The 14,152-nt window shown below is 47.8% G+C and overlaps 1 protein-coding gene across 4 annotated transcripts in view; it reads right to left on the reverse strand.

Moving 5' to 3' along the window:
- Positions 1-14,152, reverse strand: part of ABCA1 (ATP binding cassette subfamily A member 1) — a 182,921-nt gene that overhangs the window by 35,935 nt on the left and 132,834 nt on the right. For all 4 annotated transcript variants that reach the window (XM_079925542.1, XM_079925541.1, XM_079925543.1 and 1 more), the window contains 11 exons: positions 12,289-12,486; positions 11,340-11,545; positions 10,574-10,750; positions 8,812-9,034; positions 6,922-7,143; positions 5,711-5,915; positions 4,490-4,603; positions 3,335-3,506; positions 2,158-2,289; positions 1,154-1,296; positions 790-927 (listed from right to left, as the gene is read on the reverse strand). In XM_079925542.1, coding sequence (XP_079781668.1) covers positions 790-927; positions 1,154-1,296; positions 2,158-2,289; positions 3,335-3,506; positions 4,490-4,603; positions 5,711-5,915; positions 6,922-7,143; positions 8,812-9,034; positions 10,574-10,750; positions 11,340-11,545; positions 12,289-12,486 — 1,930 coding nt within the window. The remainder of the gene's footprint in view (positions 1-789; positions 928-1,153; positions 1,297-2,157; positions 2,290-3,334; positions 3,507-4,489; positions 4,604-5,710; positions 5,916-6,921; positions 7,144-8,811; positions 9,035-10,573; positions 10,751-11,339; positions 11,546-12,288; positions 12,487-14,152) is intronic.

A 14,152-nucleotide genomic window follows, 5' to 3' on the forward strand; every position in this document is an offset into this window, starting at 1 on the left:
CACTCATCGCAGTGGCCAGAACTACAGAAATACGAGCAGGGGAAAGCCTGGGAGAAAGAGCCCGAGGCCTGTGTGCTCATGACCCCCAGGATGGCAGTGCTGTGAGGACGGCTGCTGCACCCTCACAGAATGAAGGACGGGAATGTTTATTTGGGAACTTGCTACATGCCAGCAGTGTGCTACGTGGTCTAGGTGCATTCTCATTTAACTTAATCCTCTGTAAGGTGGGCACTCCCACCATTATAGATAAAGAAGCTTAGGCAAGTTAAATGACTTTTCCAAGGTCTTGGGCCAGCTTGAGCTGACTCCAAAGCCATGCCCCTCATACTGTACCACCTTGTGTACCTTCTACCCTTCTAAGCTGACTGTACCTCTCCCATCCATTCATCCACTCTGTCAGCACACAAGTTTAGTGCCCCACGTGGGGACAGAGATGAAGGACAACACAGCCTCGGCTCTTGGGAACCTCAGTCTATAGGAGACCATAATTATACTGTACATGTGAAAGTTCTAGGCTGGAGGGAGCCCTGGGGGCCCACAGAGGATGCCCTTTATCCCCATTTCTCTTCTCCTTGCAGGCCCCTAGGGAATGAAGTGTAAACTTGAAGGGTCTTGGATACCAGGCCTCCCACTTCCACACCAGGGCGGAGCTCAGAGCTCAGCTCCACATTTTCCTTGAAAGCAATTCTGTTGCTCTAGCAGGAACAGCCACGAGATACTCTTCCAGAGGCCGGCCCTCCCTCCCTCCCCCTCCCAGCCCAGAAGGCAGAGTAAATACACATCAGTTACCGTGTCGATATTTCAGCAGCAGCTCCCATATTCCCCTGCGGGAGTAAGGGTCCACGCCGGCTGTGGGCTCATCCAGAATGACAACCTTGGATCCCCCAACAAACGCCAAGGCCACAGACAGCTTTCTCTGCATTCCACCTATGGGACAGAGGAGACAGGATCCAGGGCCAGCCCCAGTGAGTGACAGCAGAGGTGGCGAAAGAGGGATGGAGGTGCCCACCTGGGGACAAGCCCGGAACACGTTTCTGACCCACCCTCCCACTCCCCGGGGAAGCCGGGGACACGGCGGCAGCTGTATTTCCTGCGTGTGTGTAGTCGGGGGCGGGGGGGTGCGCTGGATGAGGAAGGCAGCTCTGGGCCTCACCTGACAGCTGACTTGTTTTGCTTTTCAGTTTGCTTGGCGGCAAACCAACATCCAAGGCCATCTGCTCCATCTCTGCTTTCACGTGCTTCTCCGAGAGCCCTTTCAGGCGGGCGTAAAACCAGATGTGCTCTTCAACAGTCAGCCTGGGGACAGAGGGGCAGGTCGGCTCCGGGCCCCCAGGACGCACAGAACACAGTGCCTCCTCCCCCAGAACACGACAGGCACATTTTTCTTTCCCCACTTTTGTTTTTAACTTTATCAATTTCTGAAAAATAATCTCCAGGAAGGATTCGAGGTAGAACAGCAGTGAGCAGTCACATGAGCTACGTGAGAAGCCAAAGCAGCAGGGTGACAGGTCACGTCCACCCGATTCCCCGCTGGCCTGGCCCCCGCGCGTCAGGCAGTGGCAGGTCCTCAAAGGGCCCTCCCCAAGGCCCCACCAACCAAGGAGCTGCCTCGGCCTTAGCCTGGAGCAGCCCTCCTGAACCTCGAAGGACTTCAGCCCTGAGAGAAGGGGGGCCCTGTGGAGGACACAAGCCCGGGCTGCTCACTGTAGATGTGAGGAAACCGGGGCTCAGAAGGGGGAATGCCCTCGCCCAAGGTCACAGAGCTCAGGTCTCTCTCTGCTCACCATGGCGGCTCCCTGCTTGGTGATGGGCAGGCTGAACAGGGGCAAAAGTTCTGAGCAGGAAACACGGGACCCACGTATCAAGGGCCCTGAGCTACTGCCAGGTGAGAGCGGTGGTGGTCTCAGGGAGGGTGTGCGGGGAGAGAGGATGTCCTTACTCCAGAAGGACAGGAACGGAGAGCACCATTTCCCAGGCCTACATCCACCAGCTGGACTGATATAACATTCCCCATCCCACAATTCTGTTACTTTCCAACATCAAAGGACGACCTGCCCTCAACACATCCAGGAAGGTGAGGTCTGCTACCCCCAAAGGTGGTAAAATGCTTACCCGTGACTCACGACACACCTCCAAAGAGGCTGTGCTGGTACTCACATGTCAAACAGCACGTTATGCTGGGGACAGACCCCCAGGTTCTGCCGGATGGTGCTCATCTCGGAGCGAATGTCTTTCCCCAGGATGTAGGCAGTGCCCGAGGTGGGGGGGAACAACCCGGTCAGGATTGACCTAAGGACAAAAACGTTAAAGTACAGGAGTCAGCACTGGCCCTCCTGCCCTGAAGCTCCGCTCCAGGTGGCAGCGTCCGGGCAGACGGCAGAGGCAGCAACCCTCCAGCCCCGTTCCTTCCTAATGGACTCCAACAGACCCCGACACAGCGAAGGAGTCTCTGCTTCAGCGAACAGCTAGGAGTGGCCTATGTGTTGGAAATGGCAGTTCCAGCACAAGCATTTTTTAAATGAAGATTCCAATTTACAACGGGAAGTACACTTTAAAGCATATATTCTTTTTATGCTTAAAATCATGTCCAAGTAAAAGGGACAAAGCAGAACAAATGATTCAAAGATAAAAGCAATTTTTGTGTTTGGCAGTTAGGATTTTTGCGCACCTTTTAAAGAGTTTCTGCAATGTTCATAATATATTGATTTTGCGTGCTAAAAATATATAAAAGAAAAACAGGAGGAAGAGATTACCTCTTCCCCCACCAAAATGCCCTCTGCAATGGCTGATGGACTACATTGAAAGCCACTGAGGTAACGCTGGTGTGTTTATAGCCTGTGCTCCCTTCTGAAGCTGTCCATCATAAGGTCCTTATAGGTCCCAGAGAAGGCAATCATACAGCCAGCCAGCTGCCCAGCTGTTTCTCACATCTGCTTAGAGACAGAGTTCCTGGAAATTACTTCCTCCCACCAGTACAGCCAATCTCTCTTTCCACATTCTTGCCTCACAGTTCTGACCAAACCAACTCCAAAGGAGACCTTTTCTCAGACTTGTCACAGTCTCAGGTTCCAAAAATACTGCAGAATTCTGAGAACCGAAGGGGAAAGGTCATCTAAAGGCCTCCAGTCTATTTTAACCTGAAGAAATAATATCTAGAGAAAAACCAGCATTTGGAAAGCACTCTTGTGATTAGATAATATTTTTACATTCATCAATTCCTCATATGCTCTGCCCTTGGCCCGGTAACCAAGGCAATGTTCTTAGGTATGAATTTCTAACTGTAGGACAGAACCTTCCTGTGGCTGACTCTGAGAAAACCACACGCTCTTCTTACATGGTGGTGGTCTTCCCAGCTCCATTGTGGCCCAGGAAGGAGGTGATCTGGCCCTCATAGAAATTCAAGGCCAGGCCGTCAACTGCCACCTTCATGCCATCTCGGTAAACCTTCATCAGGTTCTGAATGGACACGCCCAGCTTCAGGTGGGTGGGTTCCTCCTCCATGCAGACTGTGAGAAGACACAGGATGGAAATGAGCCCACAGAAGACACTGATGAGTGGAGTGTCAAGACGCGGGGGGCTGTGCTTGCACTTTTACAAGTGTCCTCTCTCCACGGCTAGTTCTGGTTTCTCAGGCAGACGGGCAACAAACAGTTATCTAGGGCCTATCTGGGCACTAGTGTTGGTGATGGGAATACAGTGATAAAGGTGCAGAGAGGAGGCTGGGGAAGAAGAGAAGGAAGAGCAGGTGAAGCAGCTGGCACAGCGGGCAATGGCGGGTGGTAAGGAAACTCGTGAGCCATGCTAAGGAACATCGTACTTCACCACTGGCGACTGGGGGAAGGGCACGGAAGAGATCAGCAGGGGAGCGACTTATGAACGACTTAGGAAGCTATACCGAACACAAAGAGCTCCCCTCCAAGAACCTGAGCAAAAAAGCCCAGAAGGCAGCGCCTTTGCTGAACTGTGGGCATCACTACCTACAGTCAGAAGCCAGGAGGGGATGTGCACTCTGGGTAATGCAGGCTGAGAACATTACGAAGCACAGAACGAGCTCTGTGGCAGCCACCTGGCGTCAGCCTGCACAGGCGCATGCGTCTGTCATCAGGACAAGGCAGGCAGAGAGGTTATGGCTCCATAACCACGGCTGTCTTTACCTCTTCTTTCTAGCTGTCAGGATAGTATGAAAAGTATGTTATATGTGTTTGGGGGGATGGGGTGGGCGGAGGTGAAGGCAGAGATCAAGAGCCACTTTGTTTAGAAGCCAAGAGAACAAAGGAAATGTCCCTTAGAAGCCCAGATAGTGACTCCCCGATAAGTCAACAGCACTGGACACAAATGCATGGGAGGATGTGGAAAGGGTCACTTCAGGGGATTTCTCCACCCCTAAGGTGGTTTTAGGCTCTTCAGGCCGAGAGCCACCCCTTGCCCCCCACAGCCAGTAGGGGCAGCTGCACTGCAGTTAAGGGGAGGGCGGGTCAGCAGAACTTACTTTCTGATGTTCCCTTCTGGCTGAAACCAGGCTGGCTCTTCTCATTGCCTTCCTCGCCAAACCAGTAGGACTTAGTGCAAGGGAAATACCAGGGCCTGGGGATTCCATATTGGCCTGAAAGCAAAGCACAGGTGTGAGCAAAGCTCAGCAACGCCCCGGCGTCCCCGAGGTGTCCCAGCCAGACACAGCCTCCTTGACTCTCTTCTTGACACAGCCTTTGGAGACAGGACAAAATGGACTGGAGGTGGGGGAGGAGAGGCAATAACATTTACTGAGATCTCTGTGTATGACAAACATCTTGCAGAATCTTTCCAGCAACCCCACGAGGCAGGTATCATCCCCACTTTAGAGATGAGGAAACTGAGGGTTAAGTAGCCTACTCAAGGTCACTCAGCCAGTAAAGTGGAGGACTCAGAATTTGAATCCAGATCTGTATGATACAAAGTTGCATATCCAACGTGGGAAGTTCAGGTAGGGTACGTAAAAAACATTTCACATACACTCCCTTAGAGAAAACTCAGTAGGTGAAACCAGAAAGAGTTAAACCTCACTCTCTCAGAATTTGATCTTCTATGAAAATGTATCCAAGGCAGGTCTTGGTCAAGGAGATTTATTAAGGGAAGTATAAAAATGAATTTTTATGAATACTAATTCGATTAAAGCACAGGCAAGGGCTGAGAGCCAACGTATCTTATTATTCACAAGCTGTACTCAGGAAACAGAACATTTGCTGGTGGTAATTCAGGGGATACAGAATTAGAGACCTGGGTCAGCATTGGGAGGATTCTCCTGGGCTAGCCGACCCAGTGTGACCCACCTGGGTTCACCTCCAAGCACCTGCTCTTACCAGCTTTGTGGCCACAGGCAAGTTATTTAACTTCTTCGGGTCATAGTTCTCTCATTTGCAGAAACTGGCTAGAACGGTAACTCCCTCAGAGTAGTCTTATGAGGATTAAATGAACCAAAGTATGTAAAACACTTTGCACAGTGCCTGGCACACAGTGCTCAAGAAACAAGAGCTGTGTCAGTACTAAGAGCTGTACTTTTAGCATCAGCTGCTTCTCCTTGGAGACTATTTGTTTGCCATAGGTCCAAAGCCCTAACCACTTTCCAAGGAGACCCAGGCCCTGCAGAAATGCCAGCACAAAGGAAGGAAAGCCCTACAGCTAGAAATTTCATTTCCCTGGCTGATGTCTAAAGCAGTGTGGAAGCTCAGTGTACCTGGAAACACAGCCTCGGTGTACCACGTCATCACCCCGTAGAGGAAGGCGTCAAACAGCATCATGGAGACCGAGGTGGTGAGGTTGAAGCCATCTTCCTCCATGGGGCTCTCAAAAAGGTTGTCCCATTGCACCCCAATGCCCTGCTCCTCAAAAAGGGCAAAGTACTCACAGCCAAACCCAAAAGCCACAGGAGACAGCAGGCTCTGTGAGAAAGATGCAGAAGTCACTCATCCATCTCCTTGTTTCTCATTCTCCTATCACTGCTAATGCAAATGTCACCTGGAGAAAGGTGAATTTGCCAAATGGATCAATGGCAAGATATGGAAATATTTATCTACAGAGTCCCTTTAGGGGAGTGGGCTCCCTGGCAGCGTATAAAGTGATTCTATTTATAAGCACTCATTATGCTCACACATTTCAGAAATGCATGTATGACGGAATGTAAAACTTTTAGAATTCTATGCTTCCGAAGGTGCCTCAAGGGCTCAGCAAGCCTGTCCCTTACACACACACACGGTCCTCTCAAGCTCCCTGCTCGGCCAGTGATGGCTCAGTGTCATAGGAGCCTGTCTGGGGCTGCTGATGTCTAACGGGTCCAGACAGAGGCATCTGGAGCGTCCTGCAAAAAACTCAGGACAACTCAGTCTTATAAGGACTTGCACCCCCTCGGAGGCCTCTCCTCCTCTGTACAAGGGAGGGGAGTGAAGTCAGGGATTTGCAGGGAGATGGAGTACCTGCTCCTCAGTCTTGAAGTTCAGAAAATATTACTCAAGTGAAACCCCATACTGGACACAAGGGAGACAAGAGTCCAGAAGGAGCCATTTCTGATCTCAAGAGCTTTCAGTTCTATCTGTGGCTATGACTGTGGCGAGCTTAACACGGCCAACAGAGCTGGGAAACAAAAGGTAGAGCTGGCCTCTATTGTCTAAAGGCATTCCCCAGTGCCATTTATCGCATGCAGTGCAGTCTGGCTCCCTACAAAATACCATTGGATTCAATTCAACCAGTGTTCACTCAGAGGACTAAAGATAAGCAATTGAATAAGACACAGTCCCTGCCTTCAAGGAGCATAGAATCTAGAACTGAGGTTCAAGTCCCGTTGGAAAGAGAATCTCTTATCTTCTGTTCTCAGCTTGGACTATAAAGCAGAAGTGAAATACCAGGTGCGGCTGTGACTGCAGCTACTGCAGAAGGGCCAGAGTTACTCACCGCAAAGATCTTGAGCGTGAAGCCCACGTAGTCTTGCCACGCCACGCACAGGACGTAGGGCAGGTACAGCATGAAGTAAATGATGCCTCCACAGGCTGCCGCCAGGTTGGCTCTGGAGAAGAGCGTGCTGATCAGAAAGCACTGCAGGATGGTCACCACGGCGAACACGGACAGAAAGACAAACACCACACTGGGGTCGCTGTAGGGCAGCAGGTTTCCTAACTGGGAAGGAAGAGACCCAATAAGACTGTCAATAAGCAATGATCTATGGGAAGCAGCCAGGGCTTATTCCTGCTCATCTTAAAGACAATACAGAGGAACAGTGCTGTTCATTTTTCTGATGAGTGAACTGAAATCTACTGAAGGGAAATGATTAGCCCAAGACCACACATCAAAGTCATGGTAGAGCCAGAAACAAAACAAAGTCCAGGCTTGATATTCACCAAGGTTCATCTCAACAGACAATTTTGTTCTTTGTTTTTCCAAGAAATAGTATCACTTGGATTCTCCTTCTTCTATAAGGACTACGACTCTTGGCACCAAGACAGAATTGTGGGAGACAGTATCCCACATGGCTTCTCCCTCCGAAAGCCAAGGAAAATGGTCAGGCCATGTTAACATCCCCCATGAGAACCTGCTATGGATTCTGGATCCCCACAATTATCCAAACTCTGTGGACTCTTCAAGTGTCTCTCTAGCAGTTGGTTCTATTTCAGCAGGACCCACCAGCGCTCAGCTGTCACAGAGTGGCTCTCACCCACCAGTCACAGGACCTCCACCCCGGCCACATAGCTCAGCCCTGGCAGTCAGACATCAGAGCATGAGGGGGGCTTGACTTTAGCAAGAACTGCTCTGCCACAGTGTCGGGTGACCCCAGTGAAGTCCTTAACCTTCCTTGGCCTCATTTCCTTGTATGTTAAATGGGTTATTTAGTGAGGATATCACAAGACAGCACACATATGTGCTTTAAACAGTGCTTGGCAATCAGTAAGCGCTCATTTGTAATGAATAGTAGCTGGTATTAAATTAAATGTTACTTCCTTTCCCTTTGCACCCCTCCACTTTTAAAAACATTTATTTTTTTAAACAATGCATCCTTAAATGAAATGATTGTGAAAAAAATGGCATATAAACCTATTAATGTAAGGGGTGGACACAGAACTGCACTGTACAGAGTCCCCTTCGAGGAAGGACTTGTTGTCTGGCTGTCAGCAGACAGCCTCAGGTGTCAACCCCTCTAGGTTTGTCCCAGCTGCGGACAGCTGCCTGGCCCTGGGGCACACCCTTCCAGTGACTAGTGGAAGGGCCTGGGTCTATGCGGTGTCAGGGAGGGAGGCCTTGGGGTAACCTAAAGGGCTGGACATTTCAGCTCCGGGCAAGAGTGCCCGGGGGGTTGGCCGTGCGTCACAGTTCAACTCCTCCCTCTGCTCAATCCTGTATCCTCCCCATCCCCTCTAGAGGTGTGGATCCCTAAGCAATACCCATACCCAAACTCTGCCTCAGCCTCTGCTTCCAGAAAATCCTAACGTGCAACAATATCTATGCTTCTGAGTATGGTTTTTAGAAATTCTGGCAGAATTACCCCCCAATACATCTAGGAAAATGAGTAACTCTCTGATGCTGCCATGAACCATTGCCAAACAGCATGCATAGTTACGCTTGTGCTCACCTGGGACACAAGACCCCTGGTTCAGTCCTGCTTAGCTGCTAACCAGCTGGGTTGACTCTGGACAAGTTGCTGCCCTTCTCTCGGTCTCCCCTTCCCCAACTATAAAATGAGGGAATTGCAGGGAACAGCACATATGACCCCTTCCCTTCCGAAGAATCCGTGCCTTTCTTCTGCTCACATGGCCCACGGGGGGCAGGGAGGGGCCGGTGAGGCAGCCTTACTTTCAGGATGACCACCAGCAGGCCGGCGCTCACGAGCAGGGGGATGAGGCTGCTGATGAACCAGCTGAACCACAGGATGCTGTTGTCCAGGCCCATGATGCGCATGGTCTCCTTCAGCCGCGCCTCCTTCTCGTACACGATGCCCTTGATGATCACAGCCACGGAGTAAATCCAGGCCAACGTCATGAAGAGGGGCATTGACCGGCTCATGACCCGCAGGAAGCTGGAAGGGCGGGGGGAGGAGTAAAGGTGAGTGTAAGCCAGGCTCCTGGGCCAACACCTCTGGGTCTGCACGCAAGAGAAAGCACCAGTACTGAGCCCGAGACGGGCAGACCTGTGCACCCTGACAGTTACGCTTCGTGAGTGGGGTAACGCAGTGATGACACTACTAACAAAGTGATGATGCCAGAGAAAACTTCTTTGAGGGCTTTTGCTTTAGTAACCAGATAGCTCTCAGATGTCATTAAGCTAAATGGGGGTGATTTTAAAGTACTAAAACAAAACCAACAAAACCAAAACACCGACTCATTCTGTCATGAAAGTTCAACACCTTCAAGGTCATCTCACTATCAGCTTGCCTTGCATAACTGTTAACGACAGGTGGTGCAGAAATACACCTCAGGCAGCTCTTGTCAGTAATACTTCAGATTTCCAAAGTAGAACAGGAAATGCAGTGAAGTAAAAGGAACACAGAATCTGGACTCTGAAACTCAAGGTTCAAGTCCCAGCTTTACCACTTACGCACTTACTGGCTACGTGACAACAGGCAAAGGCTCTGGATGCCTCTGACCTCTCATCGTGTTCCCATCTTAATACATCCTTTCTAGAGTAAATCTTGGCTTAGGGGGTCTTTGGAAAAGTCTTCCTTTGGAAAATACTGGCTAATCTTTCTGAAGGTGAAAAACAAGATAAATCCAGGTGACCTAGAAAAGCTAGAGTGAGCCCTGCAAGGAAATGGGCTGTTCAATGCAAAGCAGGGAGAAATACAAGGAGAGGAACCCTGCTCCTTCTGCACTCTGATCTCTACACACACACTCTCCCTTACACAACAGAGAATAAGAGAGTTTCCAGAATTCAGAAGAGACATGACATATTTCAGATGCTTGCAATAACTACACCTCTGCCTATTCTCTCTCTCTCACAAGAAATCACTGGCTCCAAAGGCCCACAGTGAGAACCTGGCAGCACAGTGACTAAGCACTAAAAGATTATCTAAAATGTCTAAGATAAAAAGGCCTTGTTCGGTTTTATTTGCATTGTTTGAAAACGTGGTTTACCACTTATAGAGAGGAAGAAGAAAAACTGACACAAAGTCTGCTTTTATAGGTCTAGAACGCTGTGCCTGTGTTTGGGGGACGTGAGGATGTGTGGATGTGTTTGGCATGTGCTCGTCATGACACATCTTAAACTTGCAGATTGGGCTGATTTTGACTGAAAGGATAGAGTATAAAAAAATAAAAGTTCTGGTAACCATGGACTAGAAAGGAATGAGGATTACTGGTGACGTGGCTCAAACTGGCAGCTACCTACATCTGGCATCTTATTTCCTGAAATTCCCACAGAATTCCAAAAACAATTTTTTTTTTTTTTGCAGTAGCTGCAATCTTGCTTTAACCAATTTTTTGACCCGTGTCAATACACACATAAAATAATCATTCTGTTTCCTCCCTTGACGTGTGTGTGTGTGTGCCTGTGTGTGTACACACCACCTGGGGACAGTGTTAACCAGTTAAGCAAAGGTGGTGGCTCTCTGGTAACTTACATGTCATCAACGTAACAGGGGTAAGGCATCTGCTGCATGTAGATGCCAGTTTTCTTCTCTGTGCCCGTCAGCACCCGGATGATTGCCTGCTCCACCACATCCTGCAAGTACGCGAAGCCCCCCCAGACGTACCGCATATCCTCAAAGGGGTCAGCCCGAGGACCGGGGTCCCAGTACCTTAAATCAAACCACAGGCGATCAAACATTCCTTAGAACCATACAATAAAAAAAATTCAGTCACCCACAATCCTACCACCATTACAGAGCCACTTTTCTTATTTCTGTATCTTACTTTCTGGTCTCAGCTGACACGTACACATGTTTTTAAATAAATTTAATCAGAATGAGCAAACCACTTGTTAGTTTGGGTTTTCCCCCCCTCCATTAGTTCCCTAACATTGCAACAAGTACACGGGCCAAAATGTACTTAACCATTCCCTTTTATCTTGCTTATTTGCTCCCTTTTATAGAAAGGGATAGTGCTAGCACAGAGAATCTAATGTCTTTTTTTCCTGTTGATTTAATTCCTCAGGACTAATTCCCTTGAATGGAAATGCTGAACCAAAAGATAATGATATTTTAAGACCTCTGAAATAGTTGTCTCCACAATGAATGAGCCATTTACACCAAAATCATGCCACCAATTTGAGTTATACTTTGTTGGAAATTTTTACCAAATTATTAGTTAAAATAAAGTACCTCCAGTCACATTAGCTGCTCTTGACTTTCCCAAGACTGGCTGGTACGATGGCGGGATTCAACTTACCCATCCTTGATCTTATTCGTCCTCTCCACATTGTCAATATCCATCCGGATCTTGTACTTGACGTGATGGGGCAGCTCAACACTGCCAGGAGCAATTCCAGTGAACACGATCCCAGCCCAGAACTTCCGCTCATCCAGTAGCTCCATGGACTTGTTGATGAGCAGAACCTCTGTTGCCACTGGTTCCAGCTTGTTCAGGTTCACACACTGAAGGAAGAACAGCCGACATGAGAATGCCGATGGCCAGGAAAACAAGCAGTGGCCAAGGCAGAATCCATGCTAAGAGAGAAGCGCTAAGTGCATGACTTTTTTTATCCTCCCTCTCTACTCCTCTCTCAAGTCATTCTCCAATATTCAATTGAAAATGGGTTGTTTTGGTTTTTAACTGCAATTTAAGGGAAATGTTGGAAGTATTTAGAGGTAAGTTACCTATACTGATTTTTGTGGAGGGAAAGAGGTTTAAACCTCATTTTCGCTTCTGTTTTCTTAGTTAATTTTGAGTCATAACAACTAACCAAACAGAACAAAAAAAACCTTTCATTTGTCCCTATTAAGTCACATCATTTTTAGGACTCAATTTTTAAAGTGTAATCGGTCCTATTAGATTTTAGATAAGTTTCATAAGTAATGCTTTTTTAAGGGAATGCTTTGTTGCCATTAGGTATTGGGATATCAAAACACAGGAAAACCTAGAAAACGATGGATAGAGACATTCTTGAGTCAGATAGAATAAAGCTAGAAGTTAGGTCTGTTGATTTACTCATTCAGTCATTTAACTAACATTCATTGAGTACCTTTTTGTACATTACACCCTGTGTTAGGTGGAGGGATACTACTGCAAATAAGATGACACATTATTTCTAAACTTTACTCCAATCCAAACCTTATTGCACCATCTCAGAGAAAGAAGCCAAAGCCTTTTCTAAGTGGTCCGCAGAATAGATCCTCACCTCCATGAAGCGAGAGATGGTCTGGATTGCCTGGTTGGTTTCATTGAAGGCTTCTCTCCAGGTGTACACAGAGCCATTAGTGGACTGCACTTCCTCTGGGTGCTTGGCCAGAAATGCCACGATATCTTTGGCTGTCCAATCTAAGCCTTCCAATCGCTGTTCCCAAAAGTGGTCATTGCCTCTGCTGTCCAAAAGCGTCTGCCATTCCCATGACAAAGTACAAGTAGTAAACACCAACTAAGTCTTGATGAGCACTATATGGTTTACAAAACCCTTTCACATACATTGTCTTTCTTTAAAATCTTCATAGAAAACTGTGAGATAGGTAACCCAATGTTTCCATTTTACAGGTGAGAATACTGGGCTCTCGGATTCTACTGCACCTTCCCACTACATTATATCTTCTTCCTCTTTTGAGACCCAGGCTGATGATTCCTCATAAAGACCCTAATCTCTAGATTGAATTAAGCCACACCTACTTCTGCTGCTTTAGTTTGGGAAAGGAATTCTGCTGTTAAACCAATATGATCTTTTCCAGTTGCGGGATGCATGGGTCATGATGCAAAGGAGGCCTGTCTTCCATTTCTTATTCCCTAGCTGGCTGGCTCTCCACGTGGGTCAACACGGAAGAGAAGGAAAACCAATCTGGTGCTCAACCAGCAGGTGCAGAGGACCAGGGCAGAGGCCTGCACAGATGTGCTGCCAGAAAAATGGGCCTGTTTCAACCTCAGCTCATGGAAAGGAGAATCAGCTGCAACTCCTTTCACACCTTTGAGAACATACATGAAGCTCTGGCTCTACTGAAATGGAATCCCTAAGGGGCCAAACTCTGCTATTTTTTAAATCAGTCTTATTTCTACTAACATATAAGTTTTTTCCCCGTGTGGCTTCATATTTTTTATTACAAAGGGAGCATAATAGTTTTTATAGAGTATATAAACTATAATTTCATTAACTATTCCCATACCGTAGCATTTAGTCTAATTTCTCACAATAACAATTATTATAGCAATAACGTTCTCTCTCATATGGTGACTTTTTTCTTTAAAATTATTTCTGTACGGGATACATCCCTGAGGGTGTGTGGAAATGCAGATACACAGGATAGCACATTTTTTATGGCTCTTACAATTTTCATTCCAAATTGTTTTCCTATAGGGAATAACAATTTATACTGTCATCAGTTAAGATATGTGTTTTTGTTAACAGAATAGGTACAAAATTGTACCTCACAAAGGTTCACAGGTGTATGGGTTAGTGATTCTGAAATGACTTGTTTGGGACTTGAACTGAGCACATAAGACCTGAGTGAAGACACGTGGCATTTGGGGTGAGGCCCTCCCTGGCCAGTGTGGCTTCTCAGCAATATGGCCAAGGAGGGCAGCAAGGCTGGAGACACATGCCCAGTGAGATCACTGATCACGTGGCCTTTCTAGACCACGAGAGGGGCCAGGAGACCAAAGATCCCCCTCAGGAGCAGTGGCCAGGGAGAAAGCAGAGGCTTGAGATGAAGGAGACAAACAGCAGCTCAGAAAGGAGAACAGTTTAGTATCAGTGGGTTACATGACTCAACGGAGAAGCACCTCCAGATATGTGGGGTGATGCGACGGGTGTAGACAGAGCCAGAGACAGCAGAAGATAAGAGCTACCACAGAGTAGAACGGTAGCTGTCGTGGGCTGGGGGAAACAGGGAGGTCAAAGGGTATGAAGTTTCAGTTTTGCAGTACAAAGAGTTCTGAGGCCCTAATGTACAGTGTGGTAACTATAGTTAATGATACTGTCCTGTATACTTGACACTTGCTGAGAGGTAACTATGTGAAGTGAGGGACATGTTACTTAGCTCCATTGTGGAGATCATTTCACA

Source organism: Stenella coeruleoalba (assembly GCF_951394435.1).
Source record: "Stenella coeruleoalba genome assembly, chromosome: 7".
In the NCBI taxonomy this organism is placed as follows: Eukaryota; Metazoa; Chordata; class Mammalia; order Artiodactyla; family Delphinidae; genus Stenella; species Stenella coeruleoalba.